General features: G+C 42.6%; 1 protein-coding gene across 1 annotated transcript; it reads right to left on the bottom strand.

Annotated features, from left to right (window-relative positions):
- Nucleotides 1–1,886: 1,886 nt before the first annotated feature.
- Nucleotides 1,887–22,094, bottom strand: LOC138259447 (urease accessory protein UreE-like). Its single transcript, XM_069207196.1, has 4 exons — nt 21,711–22,094; nt 14,799–14,986; nt 10,248–10,313; nt 1,887–2,496 (listed from the first exon to the last, which is right to left on the bottom strand). Exons 1-4 carry the CDS (start codon nt 21,730–21,732, stop codon nt 2,371–2,373), a joined length of 402 nt encoding a protein of 133 aa, XP_069063297.1. The 5' UTR covers nt 21,733–22,094; the 3' UTR covers nt 1,887–2,370.
- Nucleotides 22,095–24,213: the final 2,119 nt, after the last annotated feature.

Genomic DNA, 24,213 nt, shown 5'->3' with positions numbered 1-24,213 from the left:
ACAAGAGTCCACAGTTGTGCATGAAATATCTACCCAAGTGGAGTTCTTTCTGCCACCTTGGGTAAATGTCCAGTTTGTATTCTACACTACAGCTGTGTAATGGAGCACAAGAAAATGTCACCAGTGACCTTGCTTGCCTTTTGGCAACATGATTGTTCCAGTTGCCTGTTTCTCTAGAATTCTGTGATAACATGAATCCTCCTATATAGAGGCCAACAAGACTACAAAGACATAAATCTCCACCAAACCAGGGTTGCTTCTTTCTTTGGTGGAAATGTCCTCATATTCCTTGGAATCATGAACACACCAATCGGCAGGAAACGCACTCCCTGTCCCTGCGGCCAACCCCTATAACCACCCAACATCGTGCCTTGGCTGTGCGCAGCAGAAGCTGGCCACTGGGCCTGGCCTGTGCCCGGTCCCTCCATCCAACCCCAACCCTGCATGCCCCACCCCCCTCCTCAGGCTCTCTGCCCCAGGGGCCTCACCCCCAGGGGCCCAGGGCAAATATTTAATTTTTTTTTTTTTTTTTTTAGTGAGGGGGGCTGCATGCCCTCCCCCCGGCCGATCTCCACCCCAGGGATCCCATCCCCGGGGGACTGGTGTAAACATTTTTTTTTTTTTTGGGGAGATGGGTCACGCGGCCCCCCTCCTCACCAGGCTGATCTCACTCAGGGGACTCCATCCCCCAGAGCCCAGCCTAAACATTTCATTTTTGTGGATGGGGGTGCATCTAAGGTTACAGGGCCGTTATAGTTAGGTTCTGAATTTACTTGCACAAAACCAGAGAAATTCAAACAGTTATAGTTACAGTTAATTCAAGAAACTATAACTCCTGCCCTAAGGTAACTATAACTCGCGTCCTCGCCATGCACTGCTAATTACCCCAGATATTATGGCACTCATGACAACTTCTATAATGTCATTAAAAATATAAATGAAACATTAGCATTTAAATTATTGAAAAAAAACTGTGCATGGCGGGAGCGCAAGTTATAGTTACTTGAAATAACTATAACTGCTGAATTTCTCTGGTACATACACACACATACACATATAGGTGGGCAAATCTTGTATTATAGTATATTTATCACACCCGTCAAATTCTGAACCCCCGGATTTGGATTCTAGAAGGTGTGATGTATATCGCACTCCCAACTAGGGTACTTGTAATCAGGACCTTAGGTCTTCTGACTGATGCTGGGGAACGTAGAGAGAGATGGCATCTTTTACCCGTGTGTTCTGGAGTTGTACAAAACTCGAGGACTTTTGGTGGATGATCAGGGAACCAGTTAAGAAAATCTTTGGCACTGCACTGCAACACCCAACAAAATGTCCTTGCTCCGATTTCCAGGAGAAGGACAGTCCCATGATACTTCAAGAAAGGGGGCAGCAAAAAATGCAATATTTGCTTGGTAGGTAGAAACATGGTCAAATGTTTGGAAATCAGGGTACAGTTTCTACACGAATTAGGTCTTGGTGGTTGAGGGTGGCTTAATCTGGGGGTCTCCAGATGTTCAGACAGAAAATTAAGTTTCTGCTACATATACAACTAGATAAGATACGTTGACCTGTTGTGGTTCACACTTTGGGTCGAGGGAGAGAAAGGCTGTGGCTAAATACCAAAGCTGCAAAGTTATGATCATCTTTTTGTTGGTGAAAATGGTCATGACTTTCTCATACTGTAATGTGGTAAAACCACTCATTCTGAAGACCAAGAAACTTTGTAAAAGGTTGAAAAAGGTTACAGCACACTTAAACGTGATCAAACCAAGAATTAAACGAGGGGTTTGGTGACTTCCACTCCTCGTGCTCTCAAAAGTGAAACATTCTGTGTACAGATGTAACTTGGGATGTTAAGGTACGCAAACAGATAATTAGACAGGTTCACATGTATACAAGTTTTTTTATTTAAATATGAACAATTTTTTTCTGAAAATCATGAGTGTTGCGCATTGACGGCCATAATTTGTGGGCCTTTTGGACCGCCATTATGAGTGTTCCGTGAAATTGAGAACTTAAGCACACACATTTGTGAGAGTACTGCAATTTTAAACAGTGCAAGGTTACTCACACCCAGTATCTTTATCAGGTGCAATAGTCATCACACCAAACAAAGCCTACTCATATTGAGATCCTCAGACCTTTATTGTCGATGTCAGGGACAAATATCGACACCAAAAGAAATGATCAATGATATCAATTACTCCAAACGATGGAAGGATCTGCTCGTACTTATGCTGACGTAAAGAAACAATATAGAGGGCAGAAAAAATAAAGCAGAATATAACAAATCTACTTGCCCAAGGGGCCTAAAACGTGTATTATAGTGGTGAATGGAAAATACATCATTTAGTTTTGTCCTTTTTTTTATTTCTTGTCTTTATCTTTCTTATCCTTCTTCTCTTTCTTCTCTTTCTTGTCCTTGGGCTTTTTCTCCTTGTTCAGCTTCTTTTCTTTTTTCTTCTTGTGTTCGTGCCCTTCACCGTGGTGCTCCTGTTCAAGATAAAGCAAGATAAAGCACATTTTAATTTAGCAGTGAATTCAGTTTAGTTAACACTGATATAGGAACAGATTTTCTTTGTCTTCCACGCCCATAACAAATGTTTTTTTATTTCACAAGAAAGAAAGATAGGGTCGGAAAGGAACTTCGTCGAGATTACCACCTTTTTTAATGTAGGATTGTCTCATCGCAGTTATAAAGGGGTTGCTGCTTTGGTGCACTGGCATCAATGTATTTAGAGATGGATTCATTTTTGTAAGATGCCACTTTAAGCTCCACTTCAGAATGTGCCAATGTGTATGCACAAAGAAAACAATGGTTAAGCACCCAGATCCAGGTTTCTGGCTAAATTCAAAGTTCCACCACAATTCTGAAGTTTTAATATCGGCCTGTTCCAATATCGACTCAAGTTTGACTGTCAAGGCAAGTAGATATGGAGTTAAGAAAATTGTACTTCCCTACACCTGCTTACTTTGATGATATAGTGGTAGTCAATACTGTGGAGATTATCTATGTCCAGGTGGATATTATGAACGTCAATCCTGTTACACACAACCAAAAGCAGCACAGATATGCATCTAATGATATGCCTATATAGCATTGATAGGCCTGTGCCAGTAGCCTGATGTTAAGACAAGCTGGATTATGCCTCAGCATGGGTGGAAACCTATTCTGTATGGCATACCTTTACATATTAGATGAATTACACAAATTTTGCATTTTTGATAAGACCATCTCTTTTGTTTGTGTCCTGGTCAACATGGCTTTGAGGGGGGCTGGTAATCATTTACAGGATGTTCCTTCTTCGTCTCCTACTTAGCGTCTACTGGTGGATGCATGTATGTATTTGAATACCTTAATAGCGCAGGTTTCCACAATGCATTTTAGCAGTGAGACAGAAGATGTTTGCTGTAGGAAGGATGCAATTGTTTTCCACCGATAGGTGTAAGTGGATTGGTGGCAGAAGCTCTCTGACATACGACATTTACTTGTACCAGGAATGGGACATCACTGTTACCTCAATGAAAATTTGCAGTTGCAAGCTGACAGCTACACCGGAAACGTTTGGTGGCATATGGGAGAGCACCTTATTGTGGACTAGTGGCCGACCTGCCAGTGGTGTTATGGTGCGTGTCCTCCATTTCACCTTCTGCCTCCTAGTACACCATGAAAAGATGGAGCCGGGCTCCACTGACTGATCTAAGAAGGTGAAAGGCGCTGAATCACAAAAGAGAAGCGAATTTTCTCGTGTGACAACTGGTAGTCAGCCTGAAACCTAAGCACAGAACTTAAAGACTAGTGAGTCTGTATTTAATTTGGAGATACATTTCATCTTGTACATGTTTTAGTACATCAGTGGTTGCTTAAAAAAAAAACAGCTGGGACCAACATTTTTTGTTAACTTTATAGACTCCACCTGACGAAATGGTGCACTGCTGAAATAAATGTTATGACTCGCATACACACAAAACGGGGGCGGGGAGCATCCATTGGTGAATGGGGTGTAATACAGCTGCCACTATAGGCTAAGTCGGACGAAATGTCCCCCTAGACTCAGAGTGAGGAGAGGACCATGGAGAACACAGGACACTGGGCCGGCGTGCATGGACCACCAGGGTGAACGATGGATACATGAAGAACTGTACCCCGAACCTCTTAGGGTAGCAAATACATCAGGCCAATGTGGGGACTAGAGCGAGGGGAACATGACAAGACGAACGGCAAGGGCAAAGATAAAATAAAGACACACACGTTGGGATGTTGGTATAAACAATGGATGAAACTTATACATGTTTTATTGTAATAGATTGTTTAGGCACGGTTCGCAAGATGTGAACTTTATGGAACCACATTGCAAATGATATACGCGTGTAATACCACAAATGTAGTTCAACAGTGCAGACGATAACTCCTGTGGCCATGTTCAAACCTCAATAGAGCTACTAAAAAAATCTTCATAGACACCACAATAACTAATTTAAATATCCAATTTTATTCCAGTCCGTGATTTCAAACAATATATAGCAACTCGTCTGCACACTGTGAATGAGGGAGTAATGCTGAAAGTATTGCAGTCTGGAAGGTCATCTGACCGCCCCTTTTCTCCCCCCACCTGCCTGGGTAGCTAAACAGAATCCTCAACAAATACACCCTGAAGGTGGCAGACAGAGCCTGAACCGTGGTAAAGAGTGCCTGGGCGAGAACAGGCCCCGAGGCCACACCAGGGCATTTGAAGACGATGCTGCAGCGAACATATCAGGTAGGTAGGGGATACGCTGGTGAATGCATGGGTGATGCTAGAGCGATTTAAGGTCAGGGTGCAGAGTTCACCCGGGCCCTAGAAAGGGCTAAACACCGCTGCACCAACAAAACTGATGCAGCCAGCCCTTGACTCTTCCATGCCAGGAGGGCATTTTTATAAGCCTAGTAGTGGTGTGAGGTGTGAGGCTCCTCCCCAGGCCGGCGCCCTGACTCCAAGTGTTCCGGGAATTAACTCAGAAACATATCTCTGAACACTCCTCCTTCAGAAATGGGCTTATTCAACTTTCTTCAGAGCAAATACTTTTCTTGCATTTTTCCAAAACACGGATCTTGCTTTGATCACTGATTCCACTGCAAAACCAGATACATTTTACGTTATATTAATTTGACAGCATCAAGTTTAAAGGTTATTTATGGTTTTAGTCTGCTTAATTTATGTCGGATACAGCAAAAGTTCAGAATAGCGATGTGCAAAACATTTAGGGCCAGATGTAGGTAGGTATCCGATTGCGACTTGCAATTTGCGAGTCATAGCGACTCGCAAATTGCAACTCGCAATCCGAGATGCAGAAAGGTGTCTCAGACACCTTCTGTGACTCGCTATGGGGTCGCAAAGACCCACCTCATGAATATTCATGAGGTGGGTCGCAGTTTGCGACCCCATAGCGAGTCTAGGCACTCACGGGGATGGTGGCCTGCTGGAGACAGCAGACCACCATGTCCGTGACTGCTTTTTTAATAAAGCAGTTTTTTTTTTCTCTTTGCAGCCCGTTTTCCTTAAAGGAAAACGAGCTGCAAAAAGAAAAAATTCCAAAACCATTTGGTTTCAGTTTTTTCAGAGTAGGCAGTGGTCCATGTGTCCATGTGGGCAGTGGGCATTCACATGCGTTTTTTGCCGTTTGCGAGGCGCAAAAGGCTTTCTACATCTGGCCCTTAAGGTCTTATCATTTGAAGGTGCAAAAATAGTGATCTTCCACTCCTGCAAGTTTTTGAAGAAAGTGTTTAGAATTTTTATGCTTTTAAATTAATCAATAGCCCAAAACAGGACGAACTTAAAAACAAGCCACTGATAAATTAACCCCAATATATAAAATGCAGAATGGGGGCAGGGAATTGCATTTTCAAAATACGTCAGGAAAATATGGACATTTTTGTATTGTTTTCAACTGGCTGATCACAGGGGAATGCCTATAATTTAGTTGATTTTGTTTTTTTTAGAGAGGGCCTCATGTACAATATTTTTGGTGCAGGGCAGCGCCACAAGGCTTCTTGCTATGCTGCCCTGCGTCAAAAGGAAAGGGCAGGAATGCACCTTATTAATGAAATACGGTGCATTCCTGTCTTTTCCGCATGGGCTGGAGCACAAATTGGGGCCAGATTTAAGAAATGTGGCGCTGCAACCAGTGCAGCGCCACTTTTCTTGTGCGCCATAACGACCCCCTAAAACCACCATGTGTGGCCCGTATCGATGATACGACATAACATGACTGTAGTCAGGGAACTAGTGTCAACATTTTTTATGCTACTTCACAGCTTTGCAGGATAAGCGTAAAAAATGTTGGCACTAATCCTGCAAAGCCCAGTAAGGCCCATTGTAAACAATGGTGTGCCTCCTTTAACGCCTGCTCTAAGCAGGCATTAAAATTGCCGGAAAAAAGGACGCAAAGAAATCTCTTAGATTTCTTCGTGCCATTTTTTCGGCCCCCACCCCTAATGAGGGAATGCTCCCTTTGCATACATTACGCCTGGAGCAGGCATAATGTAGCACAAAGGGTTACAAAATGGCACAATGCACGCATTCCGCTACTTTGTACATTTGGCGCTTCGATGTTGGCCTCGTTGGGCTACATTTAGAGTAAAAAAATTACGCTAATGTGGTGCAAGGAGGCGCTAGGGGCTTTTAAATCTGCCTTTTGGTGCATAGCCCCAATGCAGAAACCCTTGCACCATGGTGCAAGGGTGTCTGCATTGTTAGCACAATTGTTTTTGTGCAGGTAGGGACACCTTACTGCACAAAAACAATCGATGGAGGCACCCTACTCTTTCTATGTGTGCTGAAGAATGCAGCACACATAGGAAAAGGAAACCACACAGTCTCATCACATTATCTTTTTTTGTTTGTTCCTGAGTGGTATACACATTCTGACTTGTGAATGCAGTGTACCAGGCATATGACAATCGAGGTAACCTGATGGAAACAAAAAGCCAATCACCAAAATCAATAGCATACTAAGAAAAATAAACATCAATACGTAGAATCCACAGGCAAAATCAACTCTGTGCAGTGGTGAGAGCACAGTTAATGTGAAGTCCTTTTTTCAAAAAAGGATAGCTAAAGTGAGCAATGTCATTTCCATCCCAAGCATTGCTACTGTCTGCGGAAGATAAATATCACTCAAAATAACTTGCTTAGCACAAGCCACTTAAGTATTCTTTGATGTGGGAAGTGCGACTTACGAGATTTGGCTCCGTCTCAACACCTATGCAAAACAAGCAGGGGGGAGGACGAGGCAGCCATAGCTCCAGGAGAAGGAGCGAGCTGCAGTACCTGGGGAGCCTGCGAGAGCAGGAGTAGGAGAGCGAGCAGCGGCAGCTGAAAAGGAAAGGGGGAGGAGACCAGAGGAGCAGCTGGACACAAGAGTCCTGAGGGAGCCAAAGGAGTGGAAGAGCAGCAACTCCAGCTGGGCAGGTCCGAGGCTACAGGAGATGGAGGCAGCCGCACTGCAGAAGCGGCTTGAAGGGGAAAGAGAGCAACCGAAGCTTGAACGCGAGTGGAAGCGGCCTCAGGGTCCAGAGGGATCGGACAGAGGGAGTGGAATAGTAGCAGCACCAGCAGGGCCAGTCCGAGGCTACGGGAGGTGGGAGATGTAAGCAGCCACACTGCGAAAGCAGCTTGAAGGGGAAATGGAGCAACCAAAGCGAGAACGGGAGGGGAGGTGGCCTCAGCAGCCTGAAATACATAGGGAGGAGACACATGGCATATGGAAAAAAAATACGGCGCTCAGCACTGACAATACCCACGCTCCTGAGGAGGGCTCCTAAATGAAGAAAAAAAGTTTGGAAATTGATCATACAATGACGGATAGTGGAGGGTTAGTGTACATGGTCGCTGCTGTAAGGGAAGGGAAAATTACGGAAGAGGCATGACAAATGGATGCCCTGGACAAATGGAGATGAAGACTGGGAGAGCGACAATGGAGCCAGCAAACGGGAAACCTATGGGTGGGCTAAGGTCCACAAAATAGATACAGCATGTCTTCTCGAGACAGCGCAGTCTAGAGCCAAGACCTAAAAACAAGGAAAAATAAAGTTATTTCTCCTTGTTACGCCTCCCCTGGGGAGGCGCACAGTTTTGATGCATTCCCAGGTTTACAGATCCTTGTAAATCTGCGAATGTGTCAAAACCCATGATTGTTGTCTGGGAAAAGCCACTGCAACACCCACAGAATGCCTCCTTGACATAGAGTAATGCAAAGCTGCACTTTGCTTTGCCTTAACTTACTCCATATCTATGAGAGATATGACTGACAGGCCTTCGCCACCAGAGCTTCATAAAAAGTGACGACGCAGGCCTCTTGTAAATGAGGCTCTGAGACCCATATTTATGCTTTTTTAGCGCCGTTTTTGCGCCGCTTTTTGACGGAAAAGCGACGCAAACTTACAAAATACAATTGTATTTTGCAAGTTTGCGCCGCTTTTGCGTCAAAAAATGACGCAAATGCGGCGCTACAAAAGTATAAATATGGGTCTGAGTTTTTTGTTTACTCATGCAGGAGTTAGGACTCACCAATATGCAAGCCTATTTCTAGGTCTCGCTGTAGATAGCTTCAGCTGTCTGGCAGAACCTGTTGTCATCACACATTATACACCATACAATATGCACAAATAACAGAGAATACATAATATAAAGAAAGAGTTTTCGGGTCAGCCCTCTTCACTCTATGGCTTCCTCGGACAAGCCGCTTTTTGGAAGCTGGGCCCAGGGGCATTTTGAATCTATCCATGCAATTTAATTCATCACTCTTTTGTCTAAGCATGTGCTCACCATTCATTATGGCATACACTTATCTAGTCATCCAGCGAAGGCTTCACATATTCACTCATTTTTTAATACACCTCGCTCACCTATTCACCCATCCATGCAGTCAGTCCCTCAAGCATGCATTCATCAATGTACTCACTCCTTTATCCACTCAAACACTGTATGATTCATTCTGGTTTTCAGCACTCACCAATCACATACAAAACCACCAAATCAATGAAGAAGCGCTTTCATTTTAAAAAACAGTGCTTGCTTGTAACTAATAAAAAGAACCTACAAACAATTTTAAAAGTAAACCATTCATTGCCTTTGCTTTGGATATTTTATACATGAAGCTGCGAATTATTACCAACAAAAACAAATAACTGACAGCATCAAATATAATACAGCTCTCGTCTATAAGCTAAACATGTGTTTTTAATAACAGCAAGTCTTTGTACATCTCCTTAACAATGATATGACTTGCAAACTAAGTCTAAAAAATGCTTTAATAGTGCAATCTTTTAAATATCTGACAAAACGTTACTTTATGTCCTACTATTCCTAACCTACTATTCCATAACCAACCTACCTACCAAACCTACCATACCTACCTGCCGTATGTACCATCCCTAACTTCTATACCTACCAAACCTATCTCCTATACCTACCTTCTATACTTAACCTATCAAACTCATCTACACCTACCAAACCCACCTGCAGCACCGCCTTAACGAACATACATGCCATACATACCATACATATCTATTATACCTGCATATCGTACCTACATAACTCTAATAGCTACCATAAGTACCTATCATAACTATGATACCTACATACAATATCTTATCTATTAATCTACCTACCACACATGAGCTATCATACTTAAACTACCATACCTAACATACCATAGCTACTTAAGGCACTAGAGTCTGCTACTACAAGGACGATACTGCAGCTTCCATCGTAAAAGTACCAACTACAGCGTTCGAAGGACACGAGAAGATGAATGCTACTTCAACTTCAAAAACAGTAAGACCTGTTTGCTTTGCCAATGCTTTTTTAAAATCTGAATCCCACGTGACAAAAAGGTGATAAAACACAAATTGGGGAGAATCTGTATCTTCAAACAAAGGTGATAAATAAATCATTTTTCATTTTGTTCCAGTGTAAGATGCTTTTATTGCAAGGTGATTTGTGGCCTTTCCCAGAAACAGAAGGTACTTACAATGTGTATGCTGCATCTCCAACCTGAGCTGAAGAACTTCACTGCTTGAAAGTGACCTTGCAATAATACTCACATTTTTTCACTCATGTCCTTGAGCCTCATCACCCCTCTAAACACATTCAAGCCAGAATCAATTCCTTTTTGCCCCATCCCCGTTTTTTGTGGAAGGGGGGATCAACGATGAGCCATTGCACCTCTGATTGTTATGACATTAATAAGACTGGACTCACCTTTCCTTCACCTTCACTGCAACTGGAGCTGCTGCTGCTCGAGTCACTGGAATGTCCGCACCCCTTCTGCAACAAGAGAGAAGGCAGTGTGTTATCTTACAACCTAGCTAGTGGTGGAGCTGTAACTTGTGCACACAATGAGCCATGAGATACACAAAAAAGCCAAGTGCTCTGATTACCAGTCTCGGCCCTGCTCTCGGGTAATGTTGGGAGACTGGGCTACTTTATGTGGACATTAGAGATGTTTCTGGGTCCAGTACTGAACAGACAATTTGTTTTGCCCACAAAAAAAACTGACACGTCTCTATGGTCAGTGAGACCTGGTCTGTGCCCATGCTGGCTTGGCCTTGTATTTAAGGGTACTGTAAAGATTTCAGCTCTTTCCGCATGGAAAGGTGAAGTTTGGTTCTCCCTAGGGCTTGTGGGAGGGATGTCACTTTGGTAAACATTTGTCTACGGGGGATTCAGTGGAGGGTATTTGACACATTTTTTAAATCATGACTCGACCCCCTCAGTGCCCGAAGGAGTGGTCTGCTACCAAGTCATAAAGATCTATTAAAGGAAGTCGTGTTAGCAGGTCCCTTACACCCTACTGTTCAAACGGAGCTAATCGAGGATATCAACAAAAAGCAGTGTTACAATTTCTAAACCAGATGTATGTGCTGTTGGTTTCTCTGTTTGCCGTTCAATCCTCCTTCACGGTGATCATTCATCACTCACAGACGTTAGAGAAATTAGGCTGCTTCCATGCAGGAACTTTCCAGAAGACCATCTATAGACATGAGCAGCTAAGTTGATTTGTTCAAGATCATAGACCATATACTGCGACTAGCAGCTATCAGGAAATTTGGGTGAGCCAATAACTACTTTCTTGTTCTGCATGCACCCTGTAACTTTGCAGCATAAGGAATTAAATCTAATCGTTTTGATGACAGGCCACAGTAACTTGCCCTTTGACACTGACACTTTGGCCTGCCTGGCGACTAGCAGTGGGAGGCAGAGTGAGGAGTACTTGGCACAGGCCGATACAAGGTAATGGGTAACGCAGGGGCGTCGCAAGGAAAATAATCACACTAGGTTGAAGTGCAAATATCAAGGTCCTACACCTGGAAATGTTGATGCAAGTCAGAACAACATTCAGGAATCACAAAACACAAGGGCTGGGTAAATACTCATGCTTTGACCTGCCTTGCCGCTTAGATAAAACATAATTCCTCAAGCTTGTTGACGCGTGGCTATTTTAACATGATCACCTTAGGAAACGGGTGTGGTTACAGCACAGACCAAATGCATACTATGTTCTTCAGCTTTTCATAAATATTTCTTGCTGAGAGTTTTTTGATTTCCTTTAACCTGAACAACAAATAACTGCTTTTTCTTCCCCAGAGTGCCTTGCAATCACTGGTGAATTGTGTTACGACCATGATTTTTGTTTAGGTACCAGCCTGGACTCACAATTTCATGCAGTATGTCTCTTTATTATGTCAGGTTTCACATATGCTGCAAGTAAGCAGGTAGTTTTAGAGAAGGCACCTTACTAGGGGCCTGGGCTTGTCTGCTCAGTCTCCATGCCCAACAGACATCCACAACAACATAGGACCATGATATAACACACCCCCTTCTCTTGTAAGGATAACATGTATATACGATCACTATTACTAAAAGTTGCCGGACAATTACAACTCTTCCTCTTCGCAGTAAAACTTTGCTGCCAGGTTTGGAGGTCAGGGGTGCTGGACAAATTGCCAGTAGGGGGAGACATACAACAATCAGTAGGAAGAATACTAATGTGTAATTTATACAAAGATTTCATGTAAAGTGCTTTACATGCCAAATTTTACATTTAGTCAGCATATGCACTTGTAACTCCTGCAAAGCTAACTGCCAACTGTTTTGGGAAAAATGCCTCTAAAAGGAACTTGCAAAGTATATGCTTATGCAAACGTGTATCTACATGCCACAAATGATAAAAAAATGTCTGTAATTAAATTTAACAAAACCATATAAGACCCTTTCTTTCGCAATATAAGTGGTATTGTCGCTTTAATATTATTGTCATTAGGTCCTCCTTACCTTTCAATGTAAGTTTTCATTTGACTAAAAACTGCATTCTGAATGTACTGGGTGCTGCGCTGTTTACACACATGAGGAAATATTTGGAGAGTATGTGAATCAAAGTTTCAGATTACCAGAAGAGGCCAAAATCGTGGTGATATAATAAACCCAAACTTTTTGGGAAGTTCTGAACTTTTCTACCTATTGCTTTCTTTTTTTAATGTTTTTTTTTCTACTCAGTCGGTCTCTCTCCCATTTACCCACCTGAGATGTTTGTTCTAGATAGGTAAACTAGTATAGTATTTGAAAGGCTAGGTTTATAGGTTTCATTTTTCTGGCTTTTATGTTATTAGGAACAAAAACAAAACCATTATGATTGCTGAAATCTGAGAACACAACAAAATTAAAGTGTTTAACTTTAAGTTACTCGGTTCGCATTGAATTCAGTACAATTATCGTGTTGTAATTTATACAGGAGTAAGATTATTGAAAGGTCTCATTGGCCCATATAAAGTGGTAATGACCAGCAACAAAAATTAAAATACCTCATATTATTGACAAAGGATGCAAGTGCATGGCAGAAAATTTGAGCAATAACTTCAGTTATTAAGTGTATCACATGTTAATTCTGCAAGTTTCCACCTAAGTGTAGCTGTTATACTATCATGCACTCAGACCAAGGGGGGAGAAATTATAGTTACTAATAGTATTAGTAATTTTGGCAAGTGTAAATACAGAGGTATTTTAACATTGCTGCTGAGATGCCCTTGAGAAAAGGGGAACTACCACCTGAAATGGGATTTCCATACCTGATTACTTCAGTGACTCCCAATTTTTGCCCAGCCTCCCACATAAAGACTTGAATAGCTTTTAGGCTGTAAAATGCTCGGGTGGGGGATGTGAACAGCTGGACTACGGTATTTCCACGAGACTTCCGGACACAAACAGAGTTCAGAAATTACATGGCCCTTAGAATTAGGGATTCAGAGATTCAGCCCCTGATTTTTATTTTTTTGTTCCCCGTTACCGTCATTTATTGACGCAAAAGCAGCACAAACTTACAAAATACAAAATGATGGCAATACGGCACAAAAAAGTATAAATCAGGGCCTAAATCTGTAGGGCTGTCAAAACAGGTGGTAATATGACGTCACAATGTTTTTACAGCTGCCCCAGTCTTCGTAAAGTTCTCTTTATAAGATGCTTTAAGTTTCAGCAACTCACTTAAATTCATCAATAGCTAAACTACATCTGAAGTTATGAAGTGAGACACAATGCACTTCTAAGCCCATACCATGACTTGACAAACCATAAGGGCCTCAAAAAGAACCCTCAGTAGGCTGAGGGACATGAGATTGCTTTTTGGGCCTAGATGGGCTGAGGGTTTTCAGTGCAACTTGCCTTCAAAGCATCTCCTTGATGTTCAGGCTACCTCCCCAGTGCTTAATGTGTAAAATAATAAGAGCTGTGGCCTAAGATTTTGTTCATAAACCTACAGCTGGTGCTACTGGAGGTTGGGATGACGAATACCAAGGTTGCATAATCTTGATTCCACCCCATGCCTATTTATTCCACCACCAGACACTCCCTACCTCTCTATCTGACTATTGAAGGTTATTTTTACTATCCCTGCTCTCGCTGTCATTTTCTGTATTTCTCTTCTTTCTTTCCACCTTTTGTGCTTTTCGCTGTCTGGCTCTGGGTGAAAGTCTGATGAGGAAACACAAGTTCCAGTCCCCAAAAATAAGTGCCAGTGGGCCCCACATTCACCCACTGAGCCGTACATAAAGTCACAGCTCACTTTAGGTACACAACTGACGAGCAAGATTGCTTGGACAGTTAGGCATTTGCTTACGTTTGTGTGTGACCCACAGGCTGCGGGTTCAATTCCAAACCTTCCTCTATTCAGGTCGATAAAGTGACAAATAATAAAATGTATAATGGTTACAACTTCTAATTACTCACTATTGAAAGGCAACCTGATGCAAATGCTTGTTTTTTAATTTTGTTCTCAATGGGGAAAACATATAACTTGTGAGCAGATCCTTCCTCTACACCACCATTAAATGTAAAGATTATCAATTTCCCTTCCTACCCTGGATAGGGAATTACTCCTGCTCTTTGCTGGAGTACATTCTGGCTGTATCAAGGATGGAAAATGGTCAGATTGTAGTTGTGAATGGCTTCAATCTCACAAGCTTGTGTTTGTTTACAAACTTACAAGGAAAATAATTCCTTGTTCCTCCCACTCCTCACTGCAAGCCTGGCTTCAGTACTGCGCAATTCTACGTACACATGGTGTAGAATTATGCAGTGATAAACCAATTATACTTCGTAACAATTCTTTTGTGGATAACTCTCAGCGGTAAATGGAGCCATTTACTCACAGACATAGATGTTTATGGCTTTGCAAATTAGGCTTCACATCTAGTTCCACAATTGGAGTGGTGTGATACACCTTGATAGTATTATGGGTTCATTTGGTGTCTAACTTACCTTGTGTGATTTGCCATGGTCATGGCCGTGTCCATGCTCATGTCCATGCCCATGGTGTCCATGCCCATGATGTCCATGACCATGTTCATGATGCTTGTGCCCGGACTTATCATGGCCGTCATGCTTCAGCTCGCCCTTTTCATCCTTTTTGACGGTACATTCAGCTTTCTTTGGCTGTGGGTCTACAGCTGCAGTGGGGAAATTGTGTACAATTTAATAATTCATATTTTGTGTCTGGTTACATATGGCCCAGTGATACGGCATAGTAATAATGCACCTGGTATTACTCATAAGAAGCAGCATTACCATGCCTTTACAGGTCAGTTATGAGTTTTCACATATGGAATGGGAAATACAGAGTAAACGCCGTGTTGCCAAACAGAAACACAGTTTTCTGTATATTTTTCTTAAATTCTGAACCTTTTTCCACATACTATTTGGCATTACCAGACCATTTAGAATAGAGCTGTAACTTGGCGGCTTGTAGTTATTTACTATTGCAGAAACTATAATGTACAGCTGTCGCATATCTGCTCTGCTAAAGATGACACTAGAGCAAACTTCAGCACTTTTCACCACACTTTAAGCTGTAGGACTATTTTTGCTAATTATTCAGCTCTTCCTCCCCGCTGATAGTCACAGGGAAGCGACATGCAAGACTCCTTTCAGTGGCTTTTTCAGAATTAAAAACTGTCAATAAACTTATCAGGCAAATCCTCCCGACATCAACATGAGTGTCCTTAAGGTAGATGCCACCAGGGTCGAATTAATAAACTGTGGATTTGCGTCTGAAGTCCCACTCCTTGGACGAAGAAATCCAAAATAACTTTCACAATAACTTCACAGTTTACAACAACCCTGTGTAAAAGAATGAACACTGATCATACTCAGCTCGAAAAGATGGTTTCAGCTTAGAGTTATCCACAAGAATCATGTTTTCAATCTTCGATCAAAAACAAACATATCAAATTCTTTAATTTATTCTGTAAAAGAAAACTATGTGATCTTTCTGTTAATGTCATGAAAAAGCTGGTGCTAGCGATTCTATATGACTTGCCAATACTTTGGAAACCATGGCCTCCACTTTTTAAAGAAGGGTTGCCTATATATGGCCTAGGAGGGCTGACCCACGAATTTTTGGAATATCCACATGGGATAAATGCATATATAATAACTCTGAAAAGGAATCCCCTGTGTATTCAATGGTTATCCTCAAAATGCGGTGGGGACCAAGCATTTGTGGAGCGATGTGGATACCCCTTCTTAGTTCATATGTGACGTTACAGAAGGACCAAACGTAGCACATCAGTCCAACTTAACCCCAAAAGAATCAGTCAGAACCTAATTGATGTAAACTATTCATAGAACAACAAGCAACATCAGATGCCCCAAATCTTGGCCTCGTCAGTGAGGTGTAACTAACAAGTCTCTAGGCACCGGTTCCACATCTCAATGTCCCAAATGTTGATTGAAAGACTCAACAGAGAACAAAAGATGTGACTGAAATGTTTGCACCAACACTCCTCAAGCACTACCTCAAGGCAGCATTTTCATCATTGACTGACTTCATTTGAGTCTCCGAAACCGGAGCAGGTATGTCGACATATGAACTCCTTGCACAATATAACTAGAGGAATAACCTTCACCCCACCGATGAACATCTCTGGGGATGCTTTTTGTCTCAGTTAAAGGAAATGGGACCAAACAGTTTGGGCACAACTGCTACATCCGGACAATGAAAGAGGCAAGCGACAAAATAATGGAACTCTTCCTGTGGTTAAAAAACATTTGCTCAAGATTTAGAAGCAAATGTGTTATCTCAAACTCTTGATGGACAACAACATTGTGTAGAAAAAAATATTGCATCATCGCTGTGATGGCGAGTACTATATATAAATTATGCAACCCCCAAACATAACATTTGTAACAATTGCTTTTGAGTAATATTAACTAGGGCTAATTATCTGCTTGCAGTAATTGGGTGTTTGCCGTCTGCAAATAGAGTACATTATCTTTAATTAATTGCAGCTAGGCATTACGTCCTTGAAAAAAAAATCAACAGACAGTGTAGTGTGATCGCCACATAGAGTAAGGCACCGCAGATCGTTTCTTCACTTATTTTTCCTGTTTAAAATCTGGAATGCAATTATGTGTATATCAGGAAAACATCAGTGTTTGTTCTTAAATCCAAAGAGTCCTCCCCGCCCGTACAAAAGTAATCAGTAACTTTTTTGAAAAAGTAATACTACTAAATAACTGATTACTTTCAAGTCGGGTGACCAGTAATATTAAACATTTTTAAATAAATATAAAAACCGTGATAAGATAAATGACAAGTATTTGGCGTTACATTAATTCAGAAAGATTTCAAAAAAGTGAACCAGCAGGTTCAATATTGACATCTTGAACCTTTGTTTTATAAAACGCATAATTTTCCCACAAATTATGCGGTTTGGTTAATAGGTCATAAACGGGTCATTTTCAAGCCACATAGCCCTTTTTTCTTGTCCAAATGCAGAATATATTTTAAAAGCTTTGCCTTTGTTTTTTCCACTTGGGCTGCACACCGTCAGAATTTAAAATAAGGAACCATAGCACTCTCTACAAAACAGCATCAAGTGATCTGTTGTCTAAGAAAATCGTGACACGTGACCGCTCCCAACATCATTTGGTTCATTATGTGATCTTATGACTCAGTGGGTTAAAAAGCTCCAGAATCCACTTCCGTGGGGCCTTTCAAATACTCATTGGTCAAACTCACCTAAAGTCAAAAACTTCAGTTTGTGAGTAGCTGTGTCTTACTCCTGGCTTAGAAGTGTCTCCTTCGTCATGTTGCGGAAGAAAGACACTCCTAATGTCCTCCCTTCGTTTCAAAATACCACAACATTAGTTGGAAAATATCACCATACAAAAGCTATTTCGCTGTTTCAACCTGCTTTTATTTTGGGCACATTTGACATGTGTAATCCCCAAAGGGCATGTGGCTGACAGACTCAGTCTGTTTGTTCGGCTTCTTTTGAAATACTATGAGACTCACAGCTGCCAACATAAGAGGGCCGGGTAAACACGTTTCGCAAGTCGATTGACTATTAGCTCTGGGGCAAACGTTAGGCCCTGTAACAGGGCATTTTGGGCATTTTACAACAAGACAACTCATGTAAGGAATTAATGCACAGCAGCATATCCCTAAATCGAGAGGCTTTAAATCGCAACGCATGCTCGTATTGCACTACCACATTTGCATAGCGCTTCATATCTCTGCCAATGCTGAGAAGCGTTCCAATGTGCATCATCAGTGCCTGGGCGCCGTTCAGCGGTGATGTGCTGGGTGTAGAATGGCCCGAGATGTTAGCTCAGGTTCACGAGGTCTCAGAGACCTACTCCAAACAGAGTGCGCCCACTGTTGCAGCCTTTAATCATGCGGTGGTGTGGGGACTGTGTGGATAGGAGCAGCACGTCCGTCCTCCCAGTTAAAATGTATTATCTACTTAATGATTTTTATACAGCCCCAGTGAATCACCTTCCTTGAAGAACTGACCCGGAAACAAAGAGTAAACAAAGTAAGGTAAGTTAATAAGCACACCTGTGCTCACAATCCTACAAACCAGATTGCCTAGCAACCGGTTGAAGGGATACGTGTTGCTACCGGACACACCATCCAATGCTATCACCTTTCGCACTAGGCCAGGTCACTGCACAATAGGCCTGACAGGTTCATCTGATCCGCTTTTTCAGGGTAGATTACTTGACTTGCTTCTTATACATAAATAAGGTCTGTTTTGTGTACGACATAATTGGAATGTGCTCCTCAGAAATAGACACCTCAGCAGCAAAGACCGTTCGTCGCCACGCTGTAATGCAGATTTTATTTCAAGACCAGAGGCTCCATTTATGTGCGCTTCCCACACCCACAGTAGTAATAGGCAATTCTTAGGAGACAGTGTGAAATAAATTCCCAAACAAAAGTACCCCCACAGTGCTTTATAGAAAGGTTCCCAAAGCACTGCAATCGAACCAGTACTCTCTAAAGTGTAGACATCTGATGTGATACAAAGCAGTTGGAATCCTTACTTTTTAAGGAAGCACTCTTTTACAGACACATATCGCTAAGCAAACTTGATGTTTCATAACAAGTCACAAAATGTCACATTTGGAAAAAAAAGTGTTTTTGCCTAAGAACTTCCAAAACAGACTTAATGGTCAATGTAAGTCACTTGTTGCCTCCAATTAACTCTGTTTACCAAAACCTACGTTACAAAAAAATTGATAAAAAAAAAAAACATGGAGCCCATACTATCAGTCACACGAGCCACTGGCAAACCTAGTTACTGGTTAGAGGTGGACAAAATGGCCTCCTCGTAAGAGGAATGGGCATTCCTGGAAAGTTTGGCCAACTTTCCATTAGCACTTCACACTTTGCACATGTATACACAGAGGCACTTTCCACACGGGCAGACATTAGGAGACTTTAGTTGGGAAGCAAGCGGGATTTTAAGTTACAGAGCTCAATTTTGGGGTTTTATTCTAGAAATCCAACCTCTAAATCAGAACATTTTAAAAGATGTAATTTGACTGGATATTGAGCTATCGAGTCTGATTACTGTGTCGTCCTGTATTTGAGTTCCAACTGCTTTGCTACCTATTGGAGTAGGCGTTGGCTACTCACCAGAGCACCTTTGGAGACACAAGTTTATAAAATGAATATCTCTGTCATCCAAAAGGAATGCACCAGCCTTACACCCTGAAACACCTATGGTAGGCAGCAGGATCCTCCACGGCCTGAACTGCAAATGTCCACATTGCCTATTACCACCGGACAGTGGCGGCAGTGTCATTGAATCTGCATTTTATGAAAGCCCTCCTGTGCTATAGACAGGCACCTCTTTTGAAGCTCATAGATGGCTGAAATAGTAAGATGCGAACACCTTGCCAGGAGTCTTGGGTGTCCCATAGAGCAACAAGTTGTAAGCAGTAATAAAAAGGGGGGCATTTGGCACCCTGCACAATCTGAGTGCAGGGAGACAGGTCAGGCCGCCCAAATATAGGACCAACCTACAATAAAAGGAGTGGTTGGCCACCCTCTCTCTGGAGGAGGATGTGGAACATTCCTTTATGAGAAAGGTTCGCCCATTCGTTATCTTGAAAGCAGTGAACAATTATGCAAAGTCCATTTGCAACGTGTTTGCCCTTGCAAGCACACTATAGAACACCACTGTATGGTTTATGGTAAAGTTGCTGATAATGGCCACCTTTAGCAAGACCGTACATTTCTCTAAGGAGCAAAACCAGCTCCTTCTGGATAAGTGGGCGGTAAGGGAGCAGGGCCGATTATGCATACGCGTCTCTGCTCCCCACTTAAAGGGAAAATGGTTGTATTTCTAAAGTGTTTTCTTTCAAACTCCTAAAGACAATCCTCACTCTATTGCAGGTCAGAGGCCCTATATATATGTCCTTGCTTCAGTCCAGTGCTGGAATGGGCCTGAGCACGTTGCCAGAATCCACACTTATTGTCCTGCTTCCATCTTTCAATGGATTTAGGCTTAGAGGGAAAATACACTAGGACCATGGTAAATCACATAGAGTAGTACCTCAGAGCATGCAAACTAAACTTCAAAGGCATCTCCATCATCATTTATGGAATGTAGGTCTATTTGCAGGATCTGTATTTTGCGTCTTAGACAATGACACTTGCCCTTTCCACAGCATGCAGTAACAAATGCGCCTTGAAATGTTGCACTCTAGGCGTCTACTGTTCCTGTGCCCTAGACAAGCTCCCCTGCAGTCTTCAACCCTTCCGCTATCCCCAGCTCTTCGGACAGCCATGTGGCTCCATGCACGTACGTATGTATCCACTCACTGTGCTTACATAGCGCAAGGTTAGGCGGTGGCCACTGTACATTATGGGGGTGTTGGAAGAGGATACGAGATTAAGTGCATGGAGTACAGATTATCACCTTTTGAATAACACAATTTAATTTCCCATATTTGCAAATATAACCACATGTGCACAAGATCACACGATTTCGTCTAGTGCGGAGACCGAAATTCGAACCCAGGTCATACATTTTAATTGGATTAGCAATTTAACCATGCCTCACGCAAAAGGTACCATCGGTGTTACGGTGCCAGCTCTCCTTTTGATATTTTAAATTATTATATCCTGCGCAGTACCAATTTCTCCTACAAAAAAGTCCTCAAGACGATTTAACTAAATTCGGGACGAGTCTATCGACAATCTTATTTATGAGGGCCCAGCTGCAGTGGACACGCGCCGCAACGTTGGGATGAAAGTGCTGGTGGGTGCAGCAAAGCCAAAAATTTAAATATATTTATGTCACCTGCCGCATTGTCTATCTAAATGTACAGCGGTACCCATCGAGCACAAAAAAATACTTCATAAACAGCTTCCTTAAAAATCACTAACTTTGTTGTTTTCCCGGAGGGGTTAAAGAACTGAGAGGGAAGAAACGCCCTCATTCAGGCTACAGTAACTGCCCTCCACCTCCTTGCCTGCGTATTTCTAGGCCTGTCAAAGTAATAGTGAGCCCCCCGCCCTCCCCGGCGCTACCCAGGAGCGTTACAGACACGACAAGTCTAGTGAGGTTAAGCTGACAGAAACATGGTAGGAAAAAAATAAAGAACTGTCTATTTATCCAGCTGCCAGGGGTGTAAATACACATTATTTACATCGTAGGGAAGCTGTTCAGCCAGCGCTTTAAATGGAAATATCTTACGAACAAAAAATACTTTAAAGGCGTTGTTAGTAGTGCTTGAAAAATCAGACACTCCAATCTGTCGTTATGCATTGTGTTCGACTAACTAAAACCTAAATTTGTTTGTAAACACCTTTTTAAACTACCCTAGCCCGGGGAGTTTGGTCACTTATGTTAAGGCGATACTGATGCATAGTACCTGCTTCTAAGGAGAAGTCCATGATGCAGGGTCTTCGGGTGGTGGCTGCAGATGTGGTCTGCGGCTGGCAGTCTGTAAGCCGTGCGGTTTCCGTACTCCTTGCGTCTCGGTGAGAAACAAGGGAGTGGGCTGGGCGTGGCCTATCCTCCTGTTATAGCTGCAGCCGAGCCTCCCCGGGCGGCGTTTACTCGTGGACCCCGAGAGTGGGCGGTGCCAGGTACGCGGCTGAGAGAGTTTGAAAGCGGCAGGCTTCTGCCCAGGTGCGCTGCGGGCGTGTCTTCCCAGGGCGTGGGCAGGCTGGCAGCAGGGAGTATCGGGCGCTGACGCGCAGATAAGACGTCCCTGTGCCGCAATGGAGCGCGCCTCGCGTGCACCTCACATGACAAGAACATCTGCACACGCTCATGTGGGAGCGTTGCTCACGGTGACGGTGCAAATATTAGCAACAACAAGACAAAACACGCAACGGTGCCAAGCCCGTCATTTTATACAAGCCTTTCTAGCAATGGGAGAATATATCCTCAGCAATTAGTTCCAAAGGACACTTTATTATACCGGTGTGCGAGCCAACGAATTAATAGGGAGAGCCGAGCCAAGGGTCTGTCTTGGCTCTAAGAGTCCGCGCACGAGCCGAGCCACGAAAATGTTTGGCGTTTAAATCAAACAAAATATATAATGTAAAAATATGATAAGCTCCGACAGAAATTAAACAAGTGTAATACTTTAACATGCAAAAGTGTTCCTTCGTAGTAGAGTTTCTGTTGCAAATTCCATAATCTTCGTTTATAAAAGATACCATGTTCAGGAAATGACTATCCCACTCATTGCTAATTATTAGTACCCACTCTTTTAAATATTTGCATGAGCCTTTACCATCCATAATGGTGATGCGTAGTGTGGTGAGGAGTCTCTTTCGGTAGGGGCTTGCTATGCGTAGATTTTTCAGCCTTCATCACTGTTTGTATCGTTCATGCATAGACGAGTAGCATAGATAAGGGCCTCCTGGCCGTGAGTCTGGAGTTCATCTCACGAGGCGGGTGAAAAGGAAACAGAAATCAGGGTAGAGGTGCTTTCAGTTATTTTTGTTACTGATCTTGTGGAGGGACAGGGACGGTATTGTTCACTCACATCAAAAGATCCTCTAACGGTCAGCGTTGCCTTCACTCAGGTGCCCAGAGGGTCTTGGGAAGGTGCCAGGACGGGTGGATCAGAGGGCCTTTCTCTCACTCTCATGCATGCTTCAACGGTCCATGATTTCTGGCACTCAGTGACTTAACAAAACTATTGGGAGCTTCTCTGCTAGACACTTGAGTGGAGGACCCTCTGCTGTACCTATGACCAAGTACTCGCCACATGCCCTGCAGATGTATTTCATCTCTCTGGTCTGAGTAGTATATCCGAAGGAATTTCAGTGATAGCAGTTGGCTTAGAACTGTAAATATACAACTTTGTTGGATTCACATGCCCTGCAGTTATTGAGAGGAAGGCACATTGACAACTGACTTCCATGTTGTTAATTTACACTATAAGGAGTTTACGGGTTGAGGATGTGAGCCTCTTGTCTCAAAAAACGTCTCTACGGGGTAGAGTTTAAGAAAGTGAACACACAAAACAGATTTTTCCATTAAAAGGTGAAGACTGAGACTCTGATTATGAATAGCGCAGTTCTCAGTGGCTGGAAATACTGGCGCCAGAATCACTGATGGTAATTCCTCCCCTGCACCATTTTGGCCCAGAACACTTGACTATCATCAGTGCTTAATTTGTGCTTGTTATTTCCGGTGCGGAGCACCAGCACTTATTTTTGAGGGCCGTGGCTTATTCTTCTGCCTCAAGCATTTGCTGCAATCAAAAGATGCAAATGGGAAAGACGGAGGAACAGAAAAACGAAAAAGCGTCACAATGGGAGAAAGTAGAAATCTGCAAGAGTGAGCTGAAAGAGCAGGGAGTAGTTTTAAATGGATTGAAGAGGCCCGAGATGGTTTGAGGATTACGCTGTCTCAGTATTCTGTGTTTCCATATTTTAATTGCAGCAGCCGCGTGTTTAAGAGGACGGCTGTGGGCACCGGCACCTTTTTATTTACAAATGAAGCACTGACTATCATACGGTGATGGGTATTACTGGCTCCTTTACTGCATATGGCGTCACAATTCCAGGTAGTTTTCTGCATATGTACTCCACCTACTTTCAATATGTGTGCAAAAAATGCAAATGGTACAAGTATTTGTGTGCGACATGTATGAAGCTCCTTTTTCTAAAAATAGGGATGTGGTTTTCTCTATATTAAGGGCTCCCCTTTCTCATCTCTTAGAAGGGAAATCCATGCTGGATTTCTAGTATATCTTTACTGAGTTCTTCCTGTATATTATATGAATCATATGCCTATATGCCTAATTGATTGATGGTCCAGCTTATGCATTTCAATACCGATATTGTAATAGACTACACCTTTGCAGTTCCAAGCCATTAGTGCACATTTGAAAAATAAATGGGACATAGGCT

The sequence above is a fragment of the Pleurodeles waltl genome, chromosome 9 (assembly GCF_031143425.1).
Source record: "Pleurodeles waltl isolate 20211129_DDA chromosome 9, aPleWal1.hap1.20221129, whole genome shotgun sequence".
NCBI classification, from domain to species: Eukaryota; Metazoa; Chordata; class Amphibia; order Caudata; family Salamandridae; genus Pleurodeles; species Pleurodeles waltl.
Note: the sequence above shows the minus strand (reverse complement) of the source record. Positions and strands in the feature narration are given on the sequence as shown.

Excerpts from the sequence above, each read along its gene's own strand:
- LOC138259447 (XM_069207196.1), bottom strand. The coding sequence starts at position 21,732 with ATGGACTTCTCCTTAGAAGCAG. Across the intron at positions 14,987-21,710 it reads GGACTTCTCCTTAGAAGCAG|CTGTAGACCCACAGCCAAAG; the intron begins GTACTATGCATC and ends TCCCCACTGCAG. Across the intron at positions 10,314-14,798 it reads ACCATGGCAAATCACACAAG|AAGGGGTGCGGACATTCCAG; the intron begins GTAAGTTAGACA and ends CTCTTGTTGCAG.